Raw genomic sequence first — 26645 nt, forward strand, 5'->3', positions numbered from 1 at the left:
TTAAATAAGGACTCTGTCGGCAGCGGTCGCCGTTATAAGTGCTTTCCGAATAGTGCAGTTAGTAAGGAAGGAGGGTAGGAAAGTAGTCTGTATGCTCCCTCCAGTGGCTATTTTTGCTTAGGAACCCTGCGACGTCCCTTGCCAGCGTTAAGAGCCCTTAAAGTATCCCACAGTCCTTTGCGTGACATGGCGTATCAGCACATCCCCCTCACAGAAATCAACGAAAAAGTCCAGAGAGCAGAGAGCGTGCAGTTTGTAGTTAATTTTTTGAAGGCTGTAGGCCCAGATCTGACTCATCGGGGAAATAGCATTATAATGTGTTTAATATGTGTTAATTTCCAATAAAATGGTATTAGCCTTTCTTACTGAGACGTAGTGTCCTTTGATTGCGTTTGGTAGGAGCTGTAATTTTCCTCGATTTTATGGAAAGAGGCTCAGGGGAAGACTCACTGGAACTTAAAAAAGGAGTAGGTCTGCTTGGTCTCCGACCGCGCCGAGCAGTCGGTTTTCTGCGAGGCATTACAGCAGGTGCGGTTCAGTTGGGACTTATTTAGTAGCTGCGTCGATGGCCACTATCTGGCTTTCTAAAAGTTATGTAGTACTGCCGATAGACTGCGCCACGTCTGTTTATGTCAGCTCATCGAGCCCGTTGCTGGGGTCCAAAAAGGCTCAAAAAGGACTAACAAAACACTATCTGGATGGACGCTTGGAGTATATAGCCTTATTTCATCACAATCAACTGGATTTTGGTGTTTTTCGTTTAGGCATATAATGTGGCTATATACCTTTAAGACATTGTTCAACAGAATGTCTGACTACTCCACACGGTGAAGTTAGTTTTAGGTTGGATATTGGACATTCGCTCGCCGCGGCTTCAGCAGCGTCTGCCTCTTACTAGAGCCAATACAGGGAGGATGATCTGGGGCTGTCGCTCTCTGTCTGTTCGCTGCCAAAGCAGCAGAGCTGTCATTACCCATTGATTTATTTAATTTCTAAATGCTGTCTCGTCTGATAAACATATGAGCACTGTCTGAAACAGCAGGGAAGCAAGCTCTCTGCTACGGTTGTGGCGGAGACCTCATTGCTCTGCTGCCGTGGACTTGCTCTGTTGCCGTGCAACTGTGTGGATAATGAGTCACAACGCCAGGTTAAAGCCTTTGGTCAGCCTGTCTGACATCTTGCAACGCAAATACTTCCACTAGTTATGATACCATAATATAGATTTGTGACGGAGTGTTGCGCCAAGAAGAGAGGTGTGGATGCAGGGGGTCGGGTGGGTTTGACCAGTTTCCCAATATGGTTGTAGCCAATCAGAGTGAAGTCAACTAGGTACAGCCACATATCATTACCATACCCAAACCCTTTTACTAAGGAGGTACATTTGGCATTTGATGACTCAAATCCACTACAAAATGGTGATGTTATTTTTTTTTTTTATGAAGTTCTTCCATAAAAGAATTTACTTTTGTAGCAATATCAACTACATGACGTAGTTTATACAGAGATGCCATGGCACCATTAAAAGAGGTTTTGGTCATTGTTTTATGTAATGATAGAAATTACCACTAAATAGCATAAAAAGTCCATATTTGTAATTCCCTGGAGTTCCAAAGCCTTTTCTAGCGTGTTAGATGTGAACAAATGTAACAATGTGCCGCTTTCTTAATATTAAACAAAAGTTATGCATTATTGTACACACCCAATACCACAGCTGTATTTTTCATTCCATGTTGAACAATTTAGTTTAGAACTTAAAATACGTCTGTGGGATTAGGGTTACATTAAATCATTTCAAGTAAATCTGGTGCATATCGTTTCCTTTTACAAAAGGACTACAGTGAGTTCCTGAATCAGCACAACAAAATGTCTGGGATATTAAAAACAGCCCAGTGAGCCACATTTTCAATCAGGTAGTTAGACAAATAGGAAAAACAAATGGCTTGCAGACAGACGAGAAGAATCCTAGATAGACCAAGACACACAGGAAGACAGGAATGTAATAGACATTCAAATTACACTGGAGGAGAGTGAGGTTTGCTGAGATAATATTACCCTGAATATGGAGGAGTTTTTCTTTGCTTCAGCTTTCAGCCGTGTCGACTTTAAGACAGATTTTGTCTTTTTGTAGTCTTGCTTACCTAAAATTAGGAGAAAACAAGAAGAAATCTGATGAGTGAATGAGAATATGATCAAACAAAAAGGCAATATGTGTACGAGCTAGCAAAAGGGTGGCAGCACATTTCTGCTAGCGTCAGTGGTGTAAGGTAGGCAACCATTGGTGTTGCAATGATGTGGACAACTTTTGATAAACTGCTTAAGGTTTGGGTGTAAATTAAATAAGCTTTTGCTTTAAACCATAAACCTTTTTGTAATACTTAGATAGCAGTTATAATTGTATTTTACCAATAACAGCAAAACTGGGCTGCATGATGAAACAGTCATTAACACAACTGCCTTGCAGCAAAGAGGGTCCGTGGATCAAATCCCCACCCTGGCTCTTTCTACATGGAGTTTGCATGTTCTCCTCGCAAATGCAAGGGTTCTCTTCCGCAGCTTCAGTTTCTTCACATACTTCATGGAAAAATTGGAGTTAAAGAAACTATGTCGCCCTGTGATGACTCAGAGCTTATCCACTTAGTTGTGTTCCTCTCCTGACACTAGTACTGCCATTAACTTTTGCGTTTCTTTCACATAGAAAGTACTCCTGGTTTAGTGCTTCTGTGTTTTTTGTGTTTCTGCTCAGTCTTCTCAAGCCTCCAGTTGGTCATGGCAGATAACCGTACACACCAAGCCTGGTTTCGTTGGAGGTTTCTTCTTGTTAAAGAGCAGTTTTTCCTTTCTACTGTCGCTACATGCATGCCCAGTATTAGGGATTGCTGCACAGTCAACAACACAATGCAAGCAGCTGTCCACTGTTGGTACACGCTCATCCAGGAGAAGTAAATACTAAAGGTTTCCTAAGAGAATAAACTTTTTAAACAATCTGTCTGTATCATTTGATAGAATTGACTAAGTAATGTGCGTTGAGATGACATTTGTTGTCATTTATGGCTATATAAATAAACTGAATTGATGGATTGGCATCCAGGTGTACTCCACCTCTTGCTCAATGCCCGCTAGAGATAGGCACCAGCCCCCACGCAACCATGCAAAGGGAAGCAAGTTTAGATGATGATCTGCACATGTGATTGCTTAAACATACTTTATGGCATAACCTCTGATTATTCTATTCAAGATTATACTAAAATATAGAGCAGCACAATATATCTATTCCATCCATTGGAATGTCATTGTGTGCAATACTGCAATTGCAAATAAATACTTGGACAAAATATTTAAAAGGACACAATATTTCAAATCTCAAATTTTTTTTTTTTACTGTAATTACCTTCGCTTTTATATCATCACATAAAACAGTGAGTTTTAACTCTGCTCTGCAATGCAGCTTGGCTGAATTTAAGCTATTTAGGTGACAACTTAAGGACCTTGCTGAGTGTTAATATTTAAAAACAGAACCACACAATGATCATTTTGCATCCTTGTCGTCATAAAACAGTGCAAAAATGATCCACTATGCATCACAAGGGTTACGGGTAGGCAAAGTAGCCAGCTATGGCCATTAAGTCTTTGGTTTGAAATCAGTAAGACCCCACTGAGGAATTTTATTAGGCTTTTTTTGGACAGTGCTGATAATTTCTAGTAAGCAAACGCTTTAATGACACTCCCGAGCATCAGTAAAAGTGTTCAGTTTAAAACAATTTGCAAGCCAGGAAATGTAAGAAAAAAATCACTGGTCATGGTCATGGTCATGTTTTCCATATGTCTGTAATTTAAAGTCTGAAATAGAACAAATCTCTCTAACCTGAACTGCCCACCTTTGCTTACTTGACATCGTTTTGAGATCAACTCCCACGGTTCATATTTATAGGCAAACTTGCCACCTGCCAAAGCAAAAATGAGCCATGCTTAACATGAGGCAGAGCCGGCTGTCTTGGTAACATCACACTGCAGGAAAAGGAAACTTCGCCAACAACATGTTGAACGCCAACAGCTTGCTGAACAGTGAGTGTGTGTAGTTGTGAGAAGTAAAACGTGTGGTGCTTCAAACTTTGTCAATAACTGGTGACAGTTTTATGAGAGGTGTTAGACAAAATTAGTGTAGAAGCTTAGTTTAGTTGACATCATTACATTTTTTAGGTTATATTTCTTGTTGAGGTGTCTTGCAAAGAACTGTCCAGTTCCTGTCAATGTGATTTCTTCCTTGCAAAACAAAGAAAATACCCTCACCTTTTTTTCCAACATAGTCCTCCTTTAAAATATCCAGTTAGAAAAATGATAGCGATGGGCAGGCGGTGAATAATTTGTAAGCCTTGTGGGAAATTCACAGAGTACCGCTATGTCTGGGCATGGTATGTTAATTTTACAGCGACGTCACCATTCTGTCTTATTCATTCTTATAGTTAAGGCACAACTGATCATCTTGTGTGTGGGGGACTACAACTATATTTTAATAACATAATTAAAATAAGCTTGATTATTTGTGTATGCACTCTCTCAGAGTGGATACCAAAAGGTTTCAGTACGGTGCGCCAGGTTCTACCTAACCCTCCATTCGCATGTCCTCCGTACAGGAGGAGTTAAATCTTGTGTCAAGTAGGCACATGCTCAAAATTTAGCATGAAAGCCTCGTGAGGGAGAGCCAGAGAAACGCTAGTTTGAAAAAAAATTTAAATTGGTGTCAAAACCGAACACGACCGCTGCATTGTGGGAGTGTTTTGATGGCGGGCAACCGCTTAATTAATCTGAGCCGATATGTCGAAAGGGTGTACTTGGGTTATTATGCCATTATCATATTAGTTGAAAAATGTTTCCAAATGACAATATTATGGTTTATTTCGATAATTTTTAGAAAAGTTTATCGTCCAGCAAAATTTGTTATGACAGGCCTACAGATGACTTCTAAGGAGTGAGGACAATTTATGTCGTAATGATCAAAATCAATTTCCTATGCCTTGAAGGAAAAAAAAAAAAAAGCTTTCCTTTACTCCTACTTTGTTAGCCTCAGCTGGCTAACACTAGCAGCCTGCTAAGCTCCATGTAAAACAGCACAAGTGTTGATTTAAACTTACCAGTCTGAAAATGCCCTAAATACACATATGTATCGGGATATAGTGTTGAAAGTGAGGTTTGGTTGTCTATTGGCCGCTATCCAGATTCCACTTCGCATCTATTTGGTAGTTCAGAGATCCAAGCTCCTTGGCTTTGATTCCATGCTGATAAACTTAAAAATCCCAATCCATCGTTATTTTTCCCGAAGCGATGGCATTAATGAGTGACAGTTGACACAGCATGCTTGTATAATTTTTTTAATTTTTTTCAAACCAGAAAACAAAGATGAAGGCTATGTAAACAAACATAAGCCAGTTTCCCGATGCCCAGGTATCCCACAATGCAGTGTGCTTGTTACGTCACCCTTACAAGCCCATAGTTCTTCCATTTAAGCTCATATGCATTGCTTGAACAAAATTCTAATATGATTGTCCAAACCAAATATGTTGTAGAATATAATTTGTTTTCCTTTGACATGTTAGGAAGACTGTTTTAATCCATTACAAGAAGGAGCTGTGATGACCATCCTCACTTTGTAAAACAATGTTAAATAAATGATTTTGGCCTAAAATCCAGCATAGGTAAGTCTGAATCAATTTAATTTCCACAAACGTGATCACAAACAGCTCATCATTCTGCTTTTCTGGTAAGAACCTGAAGTAGAAACAATGGAGCTATATGTTAGTATAAATCAGAAAAACATCCTTGGTAATGTCATATGCAGAGAACTCCTGCAGCTCCAACTCCCAGTGTTAGGATGGACATAATCCTGGAGTCGTTAAGGAAGGTGTTTGAAAAACAACAGCCTTACAAAAAAAAAAAAAAGGTTTAAAATTTTTTTGCATCCTATTCTAAAAATCAAGTCTCTCTTTCATCCAATGGACAGTAAAGAGGAATGACCATGAGCTCTTTGTTAATGCTCTGTTTCACAAGACACTTTCCTTTGTTGTTTATATTCATCATTCTTCCTGTTACCTTTTCTGAGATGTCAGATTCTTTCCTTCTTTTTTCTCTCCACTTCTTGAGGTACAAAACCCCTCCCTTCACCCCTTCTTGACTCTGAGGGACTAATAGAAATGGGGAGCATGTTGCCAGAAGCAGACAGCGAGCTAGTGGGAATTCATTAGGGGGCACTAGATGTGTCTTCCTCTTGTCAGAAAGTAGAAAGGGAAAATTTGGTTGGAGAGCATCACACTCCACTCACTATTCACACAAATTTTGCAAACATTTGCACACTGCCAACAGCTGAAATGACTGAAGCAACATCAAATGACAAGCAGAGACCGGGACACAATATAAAGTAAGCCAAACACATGCTTATAGGTTCTATATATTTATTTATTAATTTTCACGCGGAGGTGTTGCTTCCATGAAGTCCATTAATTTCTGATAATGGACACATCGAAGGGCATTATCCCATTTATACCATGGTCAGTTAGGAAAGAAAGAAATATTAAATCAATTATTGATACTCTAATATTTTTTTCCACAGTTAAAAGTGTAAGTTTTTCACAAGAAGCGGCTGAGAGAACTATTTAATATCTCTAGTTGGGAGGCGTTAGCAAGGTAACTAGCTCTGGTCACAGAACTTAGAAAGTATCATTTCATCTGTCAACAGTCTTCGCGTTTGAGCCAGCGCAATAATTTAGAAAAAAAATCAGGCACCCAGCAGCCAATCAGAATTGAGTATTCACTCAGACCATGGTGTGTGTGTGTGTATATTATATATATATATATATATATATATATATATATATATATATATATATATATATATATATATATATATATATATATATATATATATAAAGCTAGGTTAGTGAATAGTCAGAGTAATTCCTGCATACCCTGGCTTTTTGAGTAGGTTCAGTAAACCTTTACCCGGAGTCAAATTATGAGAACAAATTACTCTGTGAAACAACCCTGCTACTGAACTCTGAGTTTTTCCTGAGATCTGCACAAGGAAGTGCCTGTATGCTGGAGCGCAAATACTTCACAGAAATCTGTCGGGAGAGGTTAATCAGACCACGATTAAATGTCTTATCATTTCTGGATTAATATATTTTGAAACTTTACCAATTTTCACAGCTATCACTGATTTATCTTAATATTCTCAGCCCGCACATTGCTCTTATAACACAATGAAGGGACGCTCTCAGTTCGGAACAATTTCTTTGTGTTCTTCATTTCTATGCCAACAGCAGCTTTTTAATAACGTAGGTGACGCCAAAAATATTTCAGAGGCAACTGTAAGTCGCTGTCAGAAATGTTACTGTTGCACTCAGGTATAGTAGAGTAAAAGGTGTTACATAGTCAGAGACCCACAATATTAATAAAATAACTACACAGAATGAAAGCAATAATTTATTCTGTATCAAATTTCAAGACATCTTGTTTTAAACAGAACAACTAATACTTTCTGGATAAAAAAAAAAGTATTTCATATGAGAACATGCTGAATGGAGGCATGGATGTTACCGGTGAAAGAGGGAAAATGTGGCAAGACCCTCAGCTGCAAAGATCATATTTGCAAAAAATGTTGGTGAGCTTCAAGAATGTAAACAGGTGAAGAGGAATGACTGTTCTCACCACAATAAACAAAGCCCAACCACTGGAAACACTCGGTCCCCCACTTTCTCCCCACCAGATTATGAAACATCAAGAGTCTTAGATTTAAGGGAAGAATCAACTCAAAGCTGAAGAATACAGAGACAACACAGCTCACAGATATGAAATGATAGTTCTAACAGGGAATAAACAACCCGACGAGGCAACTACAGCTTAAGAGCATGAAACGTATCTGGTAAGGAACTGCTTTCTTTAACATCAGTTTTTATCTTCTTTTTTTTTGCCAAATTGCAGTAAAACATCTCTCCTGATGTCCACAGATGGACTCATGTTAAAGCTACAACTACAGTCTTCAAATGTTCCTCCTGCATGTTGAGCAACAATAACTGGCCTCATGATTAGCTAATCTGAGCTAAAACAAGCTGTGTGTGAATGCAGCAGCCATCTGGTTGGATATCAGTATTCAACTTCCTTTTCATCCATCACATATGTAGCAAAAGCTTAAACTGACTTTTTGGGGAGGAGAGTATCAGAAATGATCACTGACATAACTTTTTAACAGATACATTATGGTAATGTAATTAAACTCTGACAAGCAAAGCGAGGCTTGCAGAACCACTGCATGTGTCGCTATAATTAAATATGATGATCTAACGACAAAGTTCTTGGGCAGCACCCGTTGTTATTTGTCTTTGCACATGAGTAATAACACTGGTCAGGACCGGAGCAAAAATAAAATCCTAAATGTTGCCAGAAGTTTAAATTCCTTGAATTCAAAGCAGACTGGTCTCTCAGTGTTCTTTTAAATCCCGTCACAAAGTGCCAGTTTAAAGGGTATCTAGCTATTTCCTATCAGATAGCATTTCTCCTAGACACCTTTATCCTCACTGGAGAAAAACAACAAAAAATAAAACATATTTACTTAATTGAACTCAAACGTTTACACCATAAGTTTTCAATATTGACCTTTTAGAGATCGGCACCAGCAGCCCTCGTGACCCCAATAGGGATAGACGTGTTAGAAAATAGATGGATGGATGATATATGTCCTTTAAAACATACACAAGTTTGTGTTACAGGATCTATTGATATTGGTTTTTACATATTTAAGTTAGACTAAGGTTAGCCTCATCAGGCAACTCATTTTTAATTCAAATCATCTCAAGTATGTTTTTATTTCCGTTTTATTACCCTAAAAAACACATAAGGACACAAACTTGAGAGCTGGAAATTCTCTTAATTATACGTTTCTTCACTCCTAAAATTAAGCAGATGTTAGGTTTTATGGTCCTATTCAAGACAACTGAGCTAGCAGCTGTAGAACATGGGGCTTTGAATGTTGCAGATTTGTGCCGCATCTACATAGGATGGGCTTCAGCACTGCAATTGCTTTGGCAATGTAGAGTAGAGAAGGGAAGAAGGGGGCACCCATGCAAATATTACCCAAAATTGGCAATAGTTGCTAGGCGACCAAAAAGTTACCCAAAAAAAGTACAGAGTTTTTCAGCGGCAGACGTGAATGCAAAATGTATCTGTCAAGCTGTCAGAAGAAAACCCTGGCATTAGGTTTACAGATGAGAAGGAGGAGGAGGAGGAGGAAGAGACATCTACCAGCTAAAAGGGTATGGGTTTATAATATCCTCCGAGTCAGGAAAGTTGAGGCTTGCTCAGGAGCTGGACTGGTTCACTAACTCCTTTACAGTAAGTAGGGAGCAAGGTGACAACCTGTTGAAGAGATCCGCAGTGAGAATAAAAAAAAAAAAATAGCTTTGTGGTGCTGAACCAGGGAGTGATTGGTGAACTCACACACTAACTGTATGAGAGAGACATTAACATTGGGACATTAACATTATATTGGTCGTTAAGACAAACTGTGGAGTTGGTCTACTGTTTCTTCATGTGGATGGGTCTCACCAGACTGACTTTTTTTTTTATTATTCGAGTATTAGTTCAAGGTAGCAATGCTTATGATACTCAGAACTGTGTTAATGTCTTGGTCCTCTTGTATCTGAATTAGCTAGGACAAATGTTAGCTCCAAGTCTGAATAGGGTCTCAAACTCCAAAAATCAAACCAGTTCATTGGATGATTTAAAGTTGATGGGTCCGAGCACAAGCGCAGAAAAGCACCTGGCTCACAAAGAGTACGACCGTACCTGCCACTGAAGTAATCTCTAATTAAATGTCAAAGGAAGAGCAAGAGGATGAAAGTGGCTTGGCCCAGCAATCCACTTAGTGTTTTGTGTTTTTTTTTTTTTTTCCTGCCTGGCTTGACATTGCATTTAAATGGTGTCTGATGAGAGTGTGGTGAAATTAGTTTTTATCTTGATCCATTCCTCTGCTTAGCATAATGAGACAGGTAGGGGGTATTAGCTAAAATTAATCACATTTGATTGAGCACTCGGGGGAAGGAGGAGGAAGGGGTGTCTGACTCGCATCTCATACAAATTTGCCATTTAATTGAAACCAGAACAGGAGTAGACATCCAAGAATATCACAGTTTGTATTTGATAAGAAAATGAGATAACTATTGTTGAGGTACGTTGCTTAGCCCTACATGACATGTTCATTTTATCTGACTAGTTGAAGGCTCGTCCAATTATATTAAGAACGCTGGTCATTTGGCCACAAAAAATGAGTTGAGATGTTTCAGACCAGTTAATTTTGCCCATAAGTCTGACCATGCTCCTCAAGCCAGTAGGGCTGCAACAACGAATAGATAAAAATAGATAAAATTTGACAATTAAAAGCAACAAATTTCATCATGGTTTCACTGTGTCACATTATTAACGCGTCACTCGCCATGTTGCAGAGCTGTTTACCTCACATGCAGACCATCGTCAACGCTGACTGGCTGCAGAGCGTTGCAGGCGAGGCGGTATTTGCAAATTCTGCCTTTTTGCTGTAAATTCTCCAAATGAGGACATAGAGAAAACAGCGCAATCTAAGTCCTCAAAATATAGGGAGCACGGTGCGCTTCCGATTGATTGAGCTGTCGTTTACTGAGGACTCTTTCTCTGGAAGTGTTGGTCCTGAGGAGCTCAGTTCTGGGACCAAAACAGAACTTTAGAAAATATCAAGGAGACTTGCCTGACAAATCACCTTTTTGAGATTTGGTTGTTTTAAATGCTTTTTTCTTTTTCAACTTTTCAACTCATTGTAAGGTGAGTTACATTTCCGTATTTTTGGTGAAAAGTTACTCCAAGTCACGAGTTGTTTTTTTCTCCATGCACACCACTGAATCCAGTAAATGTATCTATCAGAAATATTCCCTTTAATCTTAGCTATTTAATTTGACAAAGCACCTGAGTTTAATGCCAGAAGTGACCAGTAGCAGCTGACTGAACCAGGCAGGATGAAAGGACGATTTTACCCAGTAACAAAAATTGTTTCTAAACAGGATTATCAACTATATATTTAATACCCCTACAGTGTAACTGGAGAAGTAATCCCAAACGCATCCAGATTACATATTTATTTCTTGTGAAAGTATATGAGAAGAGTATACCTGCGCAAATTCAAAGTCGGGATCGTCGCAACAGAGAAGACTAGTCCCTTTTTAACCTATGCACATAAAAGCCTATGAGTTAACAACTGTGCTATAAATGCAACAAGAAAAAAGCCGTACCACAGAAATATGCCATCTAGTAACTAGTTACTCTAGTTTGACCAACTTCTCTTTCTGGGCCTCTGTGGATGGATCTGGGCAGTTTTCAACAGGCAACAGTAATTACAACATGGACAGATTTAACACTTGCAGTTCCACGTAAGAATCCATCCCACCCCGAGGCCAGTCAATTATAACAGGGTTAATAATGGTATTTAAGAGGAAAGTGTCAACAGCAGCCTTTTGATGGCCATCAGACATGACAAAAGCACTCCAGCAGAGATGATGGTACAGCTGAACAATCACCCTGGATTACTGCTGAATGAGTAAGCCACGTTTTACAATTTCAAACTACTATGTGCTGCCCGTTCCACCTCTTACATAAATCCTTGCCATCTTAGAACATTGCAATTTTCTACATCGGCTACACACTTTTCAGTTTGTTTTGAAGGATGGTTGTTAAAAACAGTGGGATGATAGATTTGTTCATAAAAAAAATATATTAATAAAAAAAGACCTACAACAGCCAAAAAAACAATAAAAAAACTAGGAAGGGAGAAAAATAAAAATTTCCAGCACTTTTTCTTGAAAGTGCCGGTGGAAGCTGAGCTTGTTATGTTTGTTGAACCTGCAAGGTTTAACATAATAGCAAATGGTTAAAGAATATCAGAAGACTAAATCAGGTTGTTCTTCTATTACTACATGAAAAACACATCAGAGCCAGGTAGAGTAGAAAAAAGGAATGCACATTTCTCAGGCTTCAATAGGCTGTCACAAAACAGAGAAAAACAAATACTCCACTCAGACCGACAAAGTGTTTTTTTTCTGAATGACAAAAGAAAATCACAGATTAGCAATAAAATAGTAAAAGAATAAAACGATGGCAAAACAAGCCACCAGAAATGATTTTGCTTAAGAGAGACAAAGACCCCAGTGACTCCTGTTAACACAGAAGAAACACCAGGAACAACAGAATAATCTGAGGACGTGAATCAGCGGGGGGGCAAAAAACAATCATCCGCTGAGAGGAAGTGTTTCAGAACAATACAATAAATGGTGCAGCAAAGACTTCGCTGTAAACATCTTCGAGTATGTGCATCTCTTGGGAAGATTTACCTTTTAAAAGGCACGTAAATAAATTGCATGCATGTGGCATGTATGATTCTTCTGTTCCAATGGATTTTTCAAGTCATAAAAATGTAAACTGGGAGGTGTGGGCTCTCTTTTTTTTGTAGAGTTAGTGAATGAGCAAATCAAGTTTGACCCACAGATTATTTGATTAGAAAATTTTATGCCAACTTTACATATTAGGTTTTACTCATGAGGACCCAGAATAAGGTGGACAGAGAAGTGACTTGAAAATTACCAGTATGAGAAAAAATTTAAATAACCTAACAGCTTGCATCTTTGTCTATACTTGGACAGATGGACATTTAATATCAACTTTAATAAATCTGAGGAATTCAAGTAATAAAAAATAAACTATAGACTTTAAAGGAGCAATAAGCAAAAATTCATTATTTTAGCTAGTTAGAGCTAAAGGTATCTTTTTAGATGGGCTATGGAATGACATCACACACCATCTCTCATTGGTGTTCTCCAGTCTCTTGTTTACAAGCCGGACCGGCCACAAGTGCACATACGTCCATGTGAACAGCTTTCATCAGGGCTTAGCCACTCCCTGCCTATTAAATGCCACCGTCAGGACAATTTAGTGTAGAAGCAAAATGGCAGAGAGCACGTCCAGCGGATTGAAACGTTCACCTGTAGACGATCAGAACCCATTATTACCACTAAAAACAACGGTCTTTGGCAAAGAAGTTGTCATATAAGTAAAGACACAAAACGAGGATTAATATTGGTCGCGTGGTTCCTGTCTCTGAACAGATGAGTAAGAGCATGAAGTCAAATGTTTGTTTTTGTTGGTCTTACATTCTTGTTAGATGTGATTCGATGCGGCTTATGACGCATCTTGTTTTGGTCTACTGTCAGCGTTCAACAGCCCCCCTAATGGTGAAATTTCACTGAGCGTTTCTTTAAGATCTTCTTGAAAGTGCTGTCTTTAAATGTAATTTCTGATGAGGAATGAATTAGGACAACCACATATTTATTACCTCTTAAAATGGCTAAAAAAAAAACAATCACAAAAAAGCATGTCACAAAATATGCATATCTTTTAATCGACTGAATTGACCTCCAATTTAAACAGTGTCAGTCTCCTCTACGCCCCACGTTGGTGCAAATATGCCCGATTATAATCAATGTCAGTATTTCCACTGCCTCCACAGGGCGACATGCAGTTTACCATACGGTAAAATTTGACCCAATCCTATTTTTGGCAGAACCCGGAGCCCGGCTGGATTCAATACACACAGATCACATCGCACCAACAAAAAACTGAATGAGCACCACAATCTCCATTTTCAAAGTAATTCTCCAAATACAGACTAGATTTTCTTAAAGCCCTCGTCATATTAATGATTATACATGTATTTTTATTGAAATATGTGTGTATTAACAATTGTATACATTAGATCAATTACCGGGCTATAACTTACGTGATCAACACCTAATGATTAAACATTAAATGCACCAATAAGCAACAAATAAATCTCCTCTGCACTCGATGTACTAACTCGTTGTAGAACATAACTCATCAAAACGCCTGTATGCAAAAAAACAAAGAGTGAAGCAGTTTTACCCGTTTTAACTTCCACAGAATGAGCTGGTTTGGTCTGACTTCCGCATTTAGGATTGGCTTAAATTGTGTGGTTCTGCAGCAGAACGGAGAATTCGTAATATAAATAAGGACTGGAACCAATGGCAACAAACGGCAGGGCGGGGGCACTGTAAATTTAGGGTGAGAGTGACCAGAGATGTCAGGTCGACACAGTTGTCTGAAACTGAAGAATGAAGAGGAGTTTAGTAGCTTGGTAAGTTTGCCGAGTTTCATAAGGGGTTTAAAGAGCTCTCAAATGAATTTGAAATCAGCAATTCCCCTGTAAGGAAAACATCCTTCAAGTGGCAGATATTCAAAACAACTTTGGATATGCCTAAGTCTGGCCATCCAAAAAGTCTAAAAGAAAAATTAATTATGGGACTTACAGCAGCTTCTTGTTACTGTTAATATGAAATTTTATGCCTCATTAAAGTTCCATGATAGAGGAGCATTGAGGAAACCTTTGCTCTATAAGAAAAGCCAGAAGGCCCAACTAAAGTTTGCCAGAGAAAACCTAGACAAAGACCAGGACTTCTTGAATATGGTTTCTTTGAACAGATGAGTGTAAAACTGAATTATTTAGACACCAGAACGGAGAACATATTTGGCATAAACCAAACAAAGCATTCCAGGAAAAGAACATGATATTGTCTTTGAAGCATGGAGGTGGACCCTGCAGCACGACAAATGGCACAAAACATACCAGCAGCCCCACCAAGGACTGGCTGAAAATTAAGAAATAGAACGATCTGTACCAAGTCAAAGCCAAGATTTTGATATGATTGAGATTCTGCAGGGGGGCCTTGAAATGGGCTGAACATGCAAGAGACCCCTCAGCCATCTCACAGCAGAAAATGAGGATTGAAACAGAGACTGGCTGATGGCGACAAAAAGTATTTCGATCAAAGGGGTAAAACTAGCTATTAAAGCGTGGTGTGCCCTAACTTTTCCTCAGTTAGAAAACAACTTCTTTCTTGGTGTGTTTTGATTCATGACCAAAGCAAGGTGTTTTGTGTGGTTACCTGTAATTAAATCACTTTCTTTTCTAGAGATGAATAAAGGAAGAATGTGCATGGATATACGCTAACATTTATTTTAAAAATTCAATTTTTAATGGGGTGTTCTAGTTTCTTCACATGACTCGATGTCTCGTAATAGTAATAGTATTGTTAAAATGCATTTCCAGTCAATAACATGGTGTAGTGACTATTTTCAGATTACTAAATTACAAATAACCAGCAGATCATTGTATTGTTGCAACTCCTAAGTAGCCTTTCACTTTTTTTCTTTTTTTTTTTTTTTTTTTAATACCAGCATGTACACGGTCTGATCTGTCTCATTATTTCTTGCTCCCCATGCATAGGTGCAGCTGCTGTTGCCTAGTGATGATGGTCGCAGTTCCACAATACCCTAGAAGTATCTCAATTAAACGGGGTACAGAATAAAGATATCTTCCTTCTCTTAGGAAAAATACTCTAATGAGACCATTAAATTAAACTATATTTTCGATAAAGCGTTTACAGCAATGATCTGCAGTAAGGTCTGTCAGCCTTGTTTATCTGCATATTCTCACAACTATCCAGCCAATCTAAGAAAAAAAAAAAAAAAAAAAGAACGTGACATGAGTTTTAGGCATCTACCAACAGCTTCTAATGAGTCTTTTGCCTCAGTTTTAGTCATGAGTTTTTAGTAAGCAAAGAAATGATGAACTGCTGTGATGGACTGGTAATTTGCCCGCAGTATACCCAATGGTTGCTAAAGAATGCAGCCCCCTTCACGGCCCTAAGGAAAAGGGAGTATTAACATTGGATGGATGATGAACCCAAGCCCTACTGAATTAAAGCAGAATTAAACATGAACAACAGACAAATAAAGAGGCACAGATTTAAGCAAAGGACATAAAAGGCGTGTTTCCACCTAAATTAGCATGCGAATTTTGAGCGCACTTTAAAAACTAGCACGGACCACAGATCAGTAATGGGATAAGAGTAATTACTTAAACTATGTAGGATGCTCTGGCGTGATCTGAAAAAGGCTGATGAAGCTCAAAATCCTTCTAACTTGGTCAAATTAAAACAACTCTGCAAACAAGAGTGGGCTAAATTTTCACATGAGCTATGTAAAACACTGCCAGAAACCAGAAATGCTTGATGGCAGTCATTGCTGCCAAAGGAGTTATTAGTTACAAGTTTAGGGTTTAGGGGGAAATCAGTTTGTCGCACAGGGCCAGGTTGCTTGGATAGATTTTGAACTTATTATAAATTAAATCATAAACTGAAAACTCCATTTTATATTTACTCAAGTGATCTAAAATATTGAAGCATGGCAAAAAAAAGTGAAAACAGAAAACATATGCAATACTTCACTAGAACATAAGTAAAACTAGACAACAACAGAGCAAAAAATGCTTTTGGTCTCTGGGAATACAAAATATTTTTGCAAGACAAAAAAAAAAAAAAAGAAAAAAAAAATGGCTGTGGAACACTTGTGAAGCCTTTCCCAGAGGCATTTAATTACAAATGATTGGTAATATTAGCTGTACTGTGTTTTCTGTTGCCCACAAAAAGCAATAAGTTATGAATGAGTGAAACTGAGTTACACAAGTGAAAGATCAACCCAATAACTCAGAAAAAAAACACCAGGAACTCAATTTAAACACCCGCTCTTTTAATTAGTAGACAATCTTGTTAGAATGCCCTTTATTAAACACCACAGCGCCAGTCATTCAAACTGCGACCGAAACGCTGGCTGCATTTCATTTGAATGACATAAATACACTCACACAGTTCTTTAAATCCTTGCTACAACGCCATCATATCAAATGCGGCATGGTACCGATTGCTTTGTGTGAATCCATCTGGAAACTTACCAATCTGCTTTCTGTACTGATCAACTGGTAACTTGGTGGCACCGGCGTCCTTCTTGCCCATTCTCCCTCCACTGTCTAACAAGAAACAAAAAAAAAAAAGAACATATCACAGCTGCATTTCGCCGCTCACACCTGAGCATTTAGCCTAATCAAATTTAGCTCCTTTTCCCCCCCGTTTCTGCTGCGGTAAAGACATACCTTGTAAAATCTGCATAAAGGTTCAAGTAATTGCACAATCGTATACGGAGACAGAGTGAGTCAGTTTTGATCAGCCAGATGGTTTATCTTTTCACATACATCTGGCGCACATAATTAAATTAATTCTCACCACCTTCCATGTGGGTTTGGCTCGCAGTGTGAGCTTCCTATCAGTCTCGTTTAGTATAACGCCGTTTCCCTTCACACCGTGAGTTCTCTTTGATTACTCTGACAGCTCAGAGGTAAAATCTATAATGAGAAAGAGCTAAGAATAATACAGACAGTATCCTGCTGGTGACTACATTTGTGTTGAGAAATAAAAACCTCCCAGTAGACCATAAATTGCTGTCAAACCATATGCGTTTGTAAAGATCTAATTGCTTTTTTCTACACTGCACATAAAAAAAAGTTTAAATGCCCGAAAAATGTTTATACCCCTTGAACCTTTCCACATTTTATCACATTGCAACCGTGAATGTACTTCATTGGGATTTTTGGGATAGGCAGACACGAAGTAGAGCACTAATTGCAAATTGAACTGGGAAATGTTTAATGGTTTTCAACTTTTTCCACAAGAAGTCTAATAATTGTGCACTTGTAATTAGCCCGTTTTGCTCTGATACTGCTAAATAAAATCCAGTGCAACCAATTGCCTTCAGAGGTCACAAAATTAATCAACAGAATACATCTTGTGTGTCATTTAATCTTAATATAATTCCAGCAGTTCTATGGAGGCCTCTGAGGTTCATTGGAGAACATCAGTCAACAAACAGCATCATGTAGACTGAGGAACACAGCAGACAGGTGATAGATGAAGCTATGAAGACATTTAAAGGAGGGTTAAGTTAGAAAACTATATCCCAAACCTTAAAAAAATTCCTAGGTTACTGTTCATCTGAAAATAGAAAGCGTATGTCAAAAAATGTAAACCTACCAAGACATGGCCATAACCTAAACTGACATCCCAGACAAGGGAAGGTGCAGAGACCAACGGCCCATGAGAGGGGAATGTTGACAGGACAACTATTAGTGATACGCTCCACAAATCAGGGCTTAATGGAAGAGTGGCAAGCCATAAGAAGTAATGTGCAAGCAGACATGTGGGAGAAGGATCTCTCTAAAATATTTTGTTTTAGCCAACATTTAACGCACCATGTGTGGGGAAAAACCAGCACATCTTATCCTCGTGAACACTCAATCCCCATTGTGGCTGCATCATGCTGTAGGACGCTTTTTTTCAGCAGGCACAGGGAAGCTGGTCACAGTTGAAGGGAAAATATGGATGGAGCTAAATAAAAGGGTAAAACTACAAGAAAAGCTGTTAGAAGCTGCAAAAGACTTGGAAGTGGGGTGGAGATTTACCTTTCAGCAGGAAAAAGGACCCTAGATTAATAGTATTTTCATGTGTTAAAATGGCCGAGTCAAATTTCAGACCAAAATCCAATTGAAAATCTTTGGCAAACCTTGACGATTACAGCTCAGAATGGAAAGAATAGGTAAAAACATATTCTTCAGATGTGCAAAACTGTTAAAGAAACATCCCTAAAGACACGCTGCTGTAATTGCAGCAAAAGGTGTTTCTAAGGTATTGACTCTGAAGGGCTCAGTGCAAATACACTCTACACTTTTCAGATTGGATTTAGTTATTTTTTTTCTTCTTTAAAACAAGAAAGAAAGCAAACAACAGCCACAATTTTGTTCTTGCAATGCACTATTATGCATCACTTTGTATTGGTCTGTGAAATAAAATGTATTCCTCTAAAACGAAAAATGTGAAAGGGGTTCATGGGTATGAATACTTTCCTGAGGTACTGTGGTCTGTCAGCCCAATTTCTGCCAAATTCTTCCCACTTACCCAAACAAAACCCATCAATCCGTATTGTAGGTTAAAATAAAACTGAATGTGAATTGAATATGCAACCTCTATTGGATGAGCCGTAATTTCTAAGTCTAAACTTAAAGAGCAGATCTGCACTTGCTCAAGCTTGGCCAAATAATACTTAACAGCTAGTATGCCCTGATGAAAAAAAGAAGAAGATTGTAATAAAAAGTAAGTCACAAAGGAAAACGTGTATGCAGGTGAGTTAGATTGAGAGAAAAGAAGGAAAAAAAAAACGCAACTATCTGCATCCAAGAGGAAAAAGAGGAGCGGGAAAGTCTGGAGAAGCAGCTGGGGAATTGGATGAGAGAGACCGAATTAGCATGTTCAACTAGCGTGGCTGGCTGCTGCTCCCGACTGATACCTTCTCATGGGAGACCGCTGCCGCTGCTGCTGCTGCCACCTGAATTCAACCGCCCACTAAAAACATTGTTCACAGACACATTTCCTACCCCTGTTAGAGGCAGCAAGAGAAGGAGGGTATATGCACAGCTATTGTTCTCAGGCAGTCAGAAACCAGAGTCAGCAAGTTAAAGGAAACGAGAGAGACGAAAAAAAAGGGGGGATTAATGTGTACGATTACAAATAGTGGGGTTATTGAGTTATTGAGCTATAGCTTTACTGTGTTGCAACATTGTGTTATACCTGTACTTTAAAAATATATATATTTCCAGCAGCATGTATCATCTTGTGCTATCTACTTAATCAGAAATTACCACAATACAATGGCAGTAGCATTACCCTCATTTCAGATTGGATCTGCACAACATATGGATCGACAATCCTCATCTGAAAAATCAATCTGTGCAAAACTGCAATCACAAAGGAATGCTTCGATGCAATTTTTGCGAGTTTATAGTATTTTAGGTACACACATAAAACGCTACTTTGAAATACCATATCTGGCCCTTTCAGTGGTCTTTTGCTGTTGTTTTATGGCCCCAATGGATATACAGTAGATCATAGTGAACAAGATCCCCATGTTCTGTAAGAGTGGCAGGGACATTGAAGATCATGGAAATGAAAGAAAGCAGTGAGGAAAAGGACTAATCTTAAAATTATCATTGCAGTATGGATCAGTAATGGTGAAATCTCATGTTCGCCCACGTCATGCAGCCCTATAACCGTTTAAAAAAGGCATTTACACGTAATCACTTTAACTATACCTCTTCAATTGCTTGCAAAACCAATGAGTAAAGCAGATCTCATTGCAGAAACTCAATTCAATTAGGCATCTAGATGCAGTGAAGACAATTTACTGTCATTTAAAACCAGCATCAGAATATGGAAGAACATCCTATATGAAAAACAAAGGATACAACCTGGTACTAGCAGCAAGGTGTACCTAATATAGTGACAATTAAATGTAGGTGGAGTAATTTAACATGATTAGAAAAACCTGGGCCCTTTGCTGAAATAGGTCAAAACGACTCTAAACAATATGTTGGGCTGCACAAATTCATTTAGAGGGGAACTTCCTTTTAAGTTTATTCTTACGCATTGGCTCTAATTTTATAATATTTTGTATACAAATGAAATGTTTTTAATTGAACTTTCCTCATGTGGATGGCAAAGCAGTTTTTTCTGGCTTTTGTATGCACATGTTTCTGTCTGTCTATGGCCAGTTGTAGAAGGCAGTCAATAGAATATTGCCACAGTTGTGTATATTAAAAGGATAAGCTGTTAAGTTCATAAAAGCCTTAAAGCACATTTGAACCTTTAGAAGGTTCAAATGTGCTTTAAATATGTTTAAAAAAAAGTTTGTAAGAGGGTCAGTATTAGTTTAGAAGTTAATTTCAGTCCAGTGTCTGTTATCATTAGGGTTCAAACTTCATGCATCTAAAAATAACACAGTGGATGTCATGTTAACCTCCTGCAAAAGTCATTATCAAGCCAAATAGCCAATCAATGATCATGGTGTAAGACCAGTTCAACATACTGGAATCTCTGCTTTTTCAGAAACGGACTACAAATATTTGCTGATAATCTTGCTCCATAAAGGGGTGTGGGCACGTCTGCATTTCCATGTCCCTAAAAGCAATATGCTCTGGCTCTCTCCTATCAGGTTTGTGACAAGCAAAGAGATTTCAGTATGGAACCTGATTATCAAAAACTTAAATATGGCAAACATCAGATCCAAGAGAACATTATTATTAGCAGAACAAAAGGTAACTGCAGTAAATCGAGTAATGGACTTGATTTACTGCTCTGCAATAAAAAAAGATAAAATTTTAACATTATTAACCAATTAAATATTTTTTTTATAAATTGAATTATTTAATTTTGCTCATTCATGCTTTTGTAACGTAAATATTTCATTTGAACATTACAATAATGAAATTAGTTAACTTTAAATAATTATTAATAAAACTACTACTGCAAAAATGCTCTTTCTCACCACAAAGAAAATGAATATTATAAAACAATGTATATTTTTTTTAATCACATCTCAGTAAGATATAGTGAAGAATAATATTCTTGGCTGCCGAAAGCTTCCACTCGTTGCACCACCGTGCATACTTACTGTTCCTGGTCGTCGAGAATACGAGCTGTTTAGGCGAACTTCGTCGGCATCACACTTCGCCTGGCTGAAGTACGTAAGCGCGCAGAGCAACGGGATTGTCTGTTTTATTGGAGTTTGAGCCCAAAAAATGTCCAGGATGCCAACACACCACTTTTTCCTGAAACGGTTCCTGGTTTCCGCGTCGGACATCATTCTGTCCAATCAGAGACGGGATCTCGTGAGTTTGACCAATAGTGTGAAGCGGGGTGGGACTTTCTCGGAGCACGTGATTCGAGTGTTATGCTCCAAAACATCAGCACTCTTTCACTTCAGCACTTCAGAATGACGAGCTCATCAGAAGCACTTTGTGTTGTTTTTTTTTTTCATATACCAAGTGTATCTACCTTAAGAAAGAAAGAAAGAAAGAAAGAAAGAAAGAAAGAAAGAAAGAAAGAAAGAAAGAAAGAAAGAAAGAAAGAAAGATAAATGCCTCACTCTACTAAATATCAAAGGAGAATGTAATTTCCCTATGGGATTAATAAAGTATTTTTGATTTATCTGAATGCCAGGCCATCTGTTTATGACCTTGAAAGCAAGTCGGGTTATGCTGACACCAATTAAGACCATATGGTCTTTCTTTCTTTAGAAAGAAAGAAAGAAATAAACCAAAGAATTTGCTTAAGCACAGCTATTACAGGAGTCATAATGGGGTAAAAAAAAAAAAAATCAAATAGGGTGAACTAGGTTGAGGTAGGTATAGACAGATTTCCTTTCATTAAACAAAATCCTTAATTGAAGAAAGCATTTATAAAAGGTTAACCTTGTTATGAATGCAATTAGTTGGATAATCTTATATGTTTAGGTGTCACAAAAAAGACAAAATTGAATAAATCTACAAAGGTGCAAATATTTTTTGTAGGACCGTATTAATAAATAAAAAAAACATTTGGTTTTGTTTAAAACCTACTTCTCCCTTCAGGTTAAAAAGCATTAATTAAGCATTAATCATCTAATATGTAAATGTAGGAGCAGCAAAAAAAAAAAAAAAAAAAAAATTAACATACACTGAAAAACGTAACCTGTAATTCACAAAGAAAATTCTTTTGATAAGTATATAAATTAAGTAATTTAAACATGAAAACTAAAGCACTGATGTATTGAATTGCTCTGTAAAATTTTATTTAAAAGTTGAGGTGAGGAATAATTGGGAGACACCAACATCCATTCACAAAGAAAAAATTGTGGCAACTTAGAAGGTTAGTAAAACATTTAAAAGTCTCAGAATAATTCAAGATCAGCCATTGATCCATACAGAAAATTGTCTGCACGTGGAAGACATTCTAAACAGCTGTCTACATGCCCAGGTCTGACCATCCAAGCAAGTTCACCTTGAAAGCAGATCGCAAGATGCAAAAAGAAGTCTCTTACTACAATATGTGCCTGTGCAATCAGAAAGCGACAGCACAAGTTTAAATAATGTAATAAAATAATGTAGACAAAGAGCGGTTTTTTGGGAGTCAGCAAGACAACCTTTAAGAAAATGAGTTTAAAACTGAATTATTTGGGAAATAGAGAGGATTACATCATTGCCATTAATCAAACCCAGCATTCTAGGAAAAGAATCTCATGCCACCTGTTAAGCATGGAGGGAAAAGGTTCATGGTCTGGGAATAGTTTGCTGCAGAAAGGACCTGGCCAGCCCAACATCATACAATCCCCTGTGAGTGCTGATATGTATCAGAGGGTGCTTAAGGGAAATGTGTCCAACACATTTCAGTAAATCCAACAAGGACTTGCTAAGAATTATGAAATGGAAAGTCCTGAAGCCAAGTCAAAGTCCAGATTCTGTTCCTTTGAGATGCTGTGGGGTGACTTGAAACAAGCCGTGCATGCAAGAAACATCTTAAACATCTTACAGCTTAAAGTGAGTAGTGGGAGAAACTTTCCTCGTTGTCAGAGGCTGGCAGACGAGATGTATCTCACAGAGGTCGTCTCAGCCAAGACAGCTAACTGTTTTAACTGATTTGCTAACTTTTTTTGATCACTTTTAATTTAGGACAACAAGGTTCCTTTTTGTTGCACGAGTGCAACCGTGCATTCATCATGACTGATTAAAAATGTGATTAAACATCGATATGTGGACATTTCTTAGTAAGGAACGGTATATGTAATGGATTGTTCTGATGATTTCAGACGACTGAAAATGCCTGACAAAGCATGGGAATGAAACACGCATCTGAGCTGTGCAAAAATGTAATAAACCTAAATGACTGCATACAAGAAGGAATCTTTGCATTTCCCCAAAGGTTAAGCTTTTAATAACTCACATCACACCAATAAAATAGTCACATTACTTCACATCACTGTTTGATCACTACCAATGGCGTGCTAGTAGAAAGCTACTGCATTGAACAATGTCAGTTAAAGGAAACCAAAGCCATCAAAAACAAGGCTATCTTAATCTACAACCCTCCTTTCTATTTCATAAGTCTCTTCTTTTTTTTTTCTTTTTTTCTCCTTTCTTTTTGTTTACACTGTAGAAATTTATTTCTTCTCTAATTGCATCCAGCCATGCTGCTGCCTGGGGTTTTGTGCAGATTATGGCTAGGCTTACCGCCGCTTGTAACTTATTGAAGTTTAAAGCGATTTTCTGCTCTCCCATGGGCATGCCATTTGCATGCAGCTCAGCAGCAACTAATAGATGTAATCTGCCTATAATGTGCTTGTATTATGATTTACTTTACACGGGAGCTGCCATTTGCGGGGACCACTTTAACACTGTCCTTTCATGGAGGAATACGTCAAGCTGTAGCTGTTAGTGATATTTTTATTCACATAAAGGCTGTCAGGGGGAAAAGGGAAATTGCCACGCGTGTCCAGGTAGAGGCGTTTTTAAAGTTTGACACGGAAAGAACTTGGAAAACTTGACGTTGACTGTTCACAACATATACTGTAAACTCACACAGGCACACAAGCGCACGGAAAAGAGCCTGCTCTGACAGTTAAGTTAGAACTGTTAACAAATAGCCTCAATAAGAAGTCAGAGACTTTTGTCTTAATATGGCCATCAAAAGCAGCGTGAGTGCAGTTAATGCAGAGCTCAAATGTTCTCTTGTTGTACTAAATGTGTGTGATTAATTTCTCCCGTTGAGTGAAACAAACCAACATGCTGTGCCTGTCAGTCTGATAGATATGTAAAGCATTAGCATCAACTGCTACTGTGAGTGAAAACTAGGCACGATGGATTTGCCTGTCGCACAGCTCTCTGCTGTACAGCCTGAATGCTGCAATGAGAGGTACGGCAGACACTGGAAGGTAGAGTTGATGCACCGAGAGGAGCGCTCACTCTGAGGAGGAAACGTCCACTAATTGGAAAATGGAACTCTTTTCCATTTTCCAATTAGTGGATGATCACCAATACATCACAAAGATGTTTTTTTCATATATATATATATATATATATATATATATATATATTATTTTTTTTATTTTTTTTTTGCAGGTGCATACATCCAGCACCTGCAAAATAAGGCTCCAGAATCCTTAGTGAACAACCATCATGAAGACCAAGGGACACCTATGGCGGGTCAAGAATGAAGTTGTGGAGAAGTTTAACGCAGACCAGTTACGAACGAATGGTCTATGTAAAAATATATAAATGTGTCTCAATGGCCCAGTCAAAGCTTAGACCTAACTCCAGATGAATATCGGTTGCAAGGCTTGAAAACTGAGCTTTGTCTAAATCCATCTGTCCAAACTTGAGCTACTTTGCAGAGAATCAGGAAAAATGTCCTGCTCTTAGATATACAAAGCTAGTAGAAACATAACCCATGACTCTTGTTGCTGGAACCGCAGCGGGGTACCTGTACAAGGAATTGACTGATGATAACAAATGCACAGCACACTTTACAGATTCTTATTTGCAAAAGGAAAACCCGAAGACGTACCCTCTTCCATCCACGTCAAAGAAATGCACTACTTCATGTCGGCCTGTCAAACGAGGTCCCAATAAAATACATTATAATACCACAGTGGATGTGGTTGTGCGCCGACAAAATGAGAACAATTTCAAGGAGCATGAATAATTTTGTCAGGTTCTGTACATCTATTTATATACCCATTTACCTCCTCTTTTCCCTTTGTGCTTCTGTCTCCTTGAAACTTCACTCCTTTCATTCGCACCAGCTTCCTCCGTCTCCCCAGCTCTCCTCCCTTTCTGGCAGTTCGACGGCCTTTAATTACCAGACATTAAAAAGAATACGGCAGAAGAAGAATCCCCTGGGGCTGCCGGCGGGATAAATGGCAGCACTGCCGCCGCCGAACCCCCTCCTACATGCGCCAATGAAGATGTGTCAACATAATCTTGGGCAATTTGCAGTTATCATCAGGGGTACTGATTAACTATCCCACTGTCAAATTTAAATGGCCGAACTGTCTTCGACATTTTAGGGTTTCAGAAGCACATTGGTGATAAACAATAAACCAAAAGCACTTATGTTGACATGGACAATAATTCACTTGTTTAATATGGGGTTATTTGCAGGCTTAAGACCAGACTTCATGATAATAGAGAAATTAAGGATTTATTAAAAGTCATGATGTGTGATTTGGGGCTATAAAATTTCAGTCACAGTGTCTGTCAGGCTTTACTGTATCTGAGGCTTTAAAACTTGTGAATTTTCTCACCCCCATCCGCAGTTTCTTTTAGTTATAATGAGTGTTTTCAGATTCTTTCAGCTAGGGAAACAAATTATAGTTTATTCATCTTACTTTAGATGAATAAAAAAGAATAGCTTTTATTTGTGACGTAAAGGAGCATGCACAGATGGAGTATGTGGGAATGAGGGGTAACAGAGATCTAAGGAAAATCTATCAAAATGTACAAAGAAAAGAACTAAACATAAATAATTAACGTGTATGGCAAGACCCTAATAACAAAATTAACAACTTAGTATAGCAAAAGCTATCTGAACATAATAAACAAGATAGAAATGATGAAAAGATAAACATCTGGTAATCATGACAACCACTCTTTTTCAACTAATGCATGCACTTTATATCCGCATGCTGGGTGCTTTGTGTTGATCCAGTATGTTAAATCCCAGAAGGATACATTAAGGGTTTTGGTTGTAACATGATAACTTTTTTAGATATTTTAGCTGTACGACTATTAGTAAACAGGGCAGAAGGATTTT

General features: G+C 38.2%; 1 protein-coding gene across 1 annotated transcript in view; it reads right to left on the minus strand.

Moving 5' to 3' along the window:
• triqk (triple QxxK/R motif containing) overlaps positions 1-21652 on the minus strand; it is a 36151-nt gene extending 14499 nt beyond the window's left edge. The window contains exons 1-3 of the mRNA XM_012868647.3: positions 21472-21652; positions 16871-16945; positions 2053-2138 (exon numbers count right to left, since the gene is read on the minus strand). Coding sequence (XP_012724101.2) covers positions 2053-2138; positions 16871-16931 — 147 coding nt within the window. The 5' untranslated portion in view covers positions 16932-16945; positions 21472-21652. The remainder of the gene's footprint in view (positions 1-2052; positions 2139-16870; positions 16946-21471) is intronic.
• Between the last annotated feature and the right edge of the window lie 4993 nt (positions 21653-26645).

This window comes from Fundulus heteroclitus, chromosome 13 (genome assembly GCF_011125445.2).
Source record: "Fundulus heteroclitus isolate FHET01 chromosome 13, MU-UCD_Fhet_4.1, whole genome shotgun sequence".
NCBI lineage: Eukaryota > Metazoa > Chordata > Actinopteri > Cyprinodontiformes > Fundulidae > Fundulus > Fundulus heteroclitus.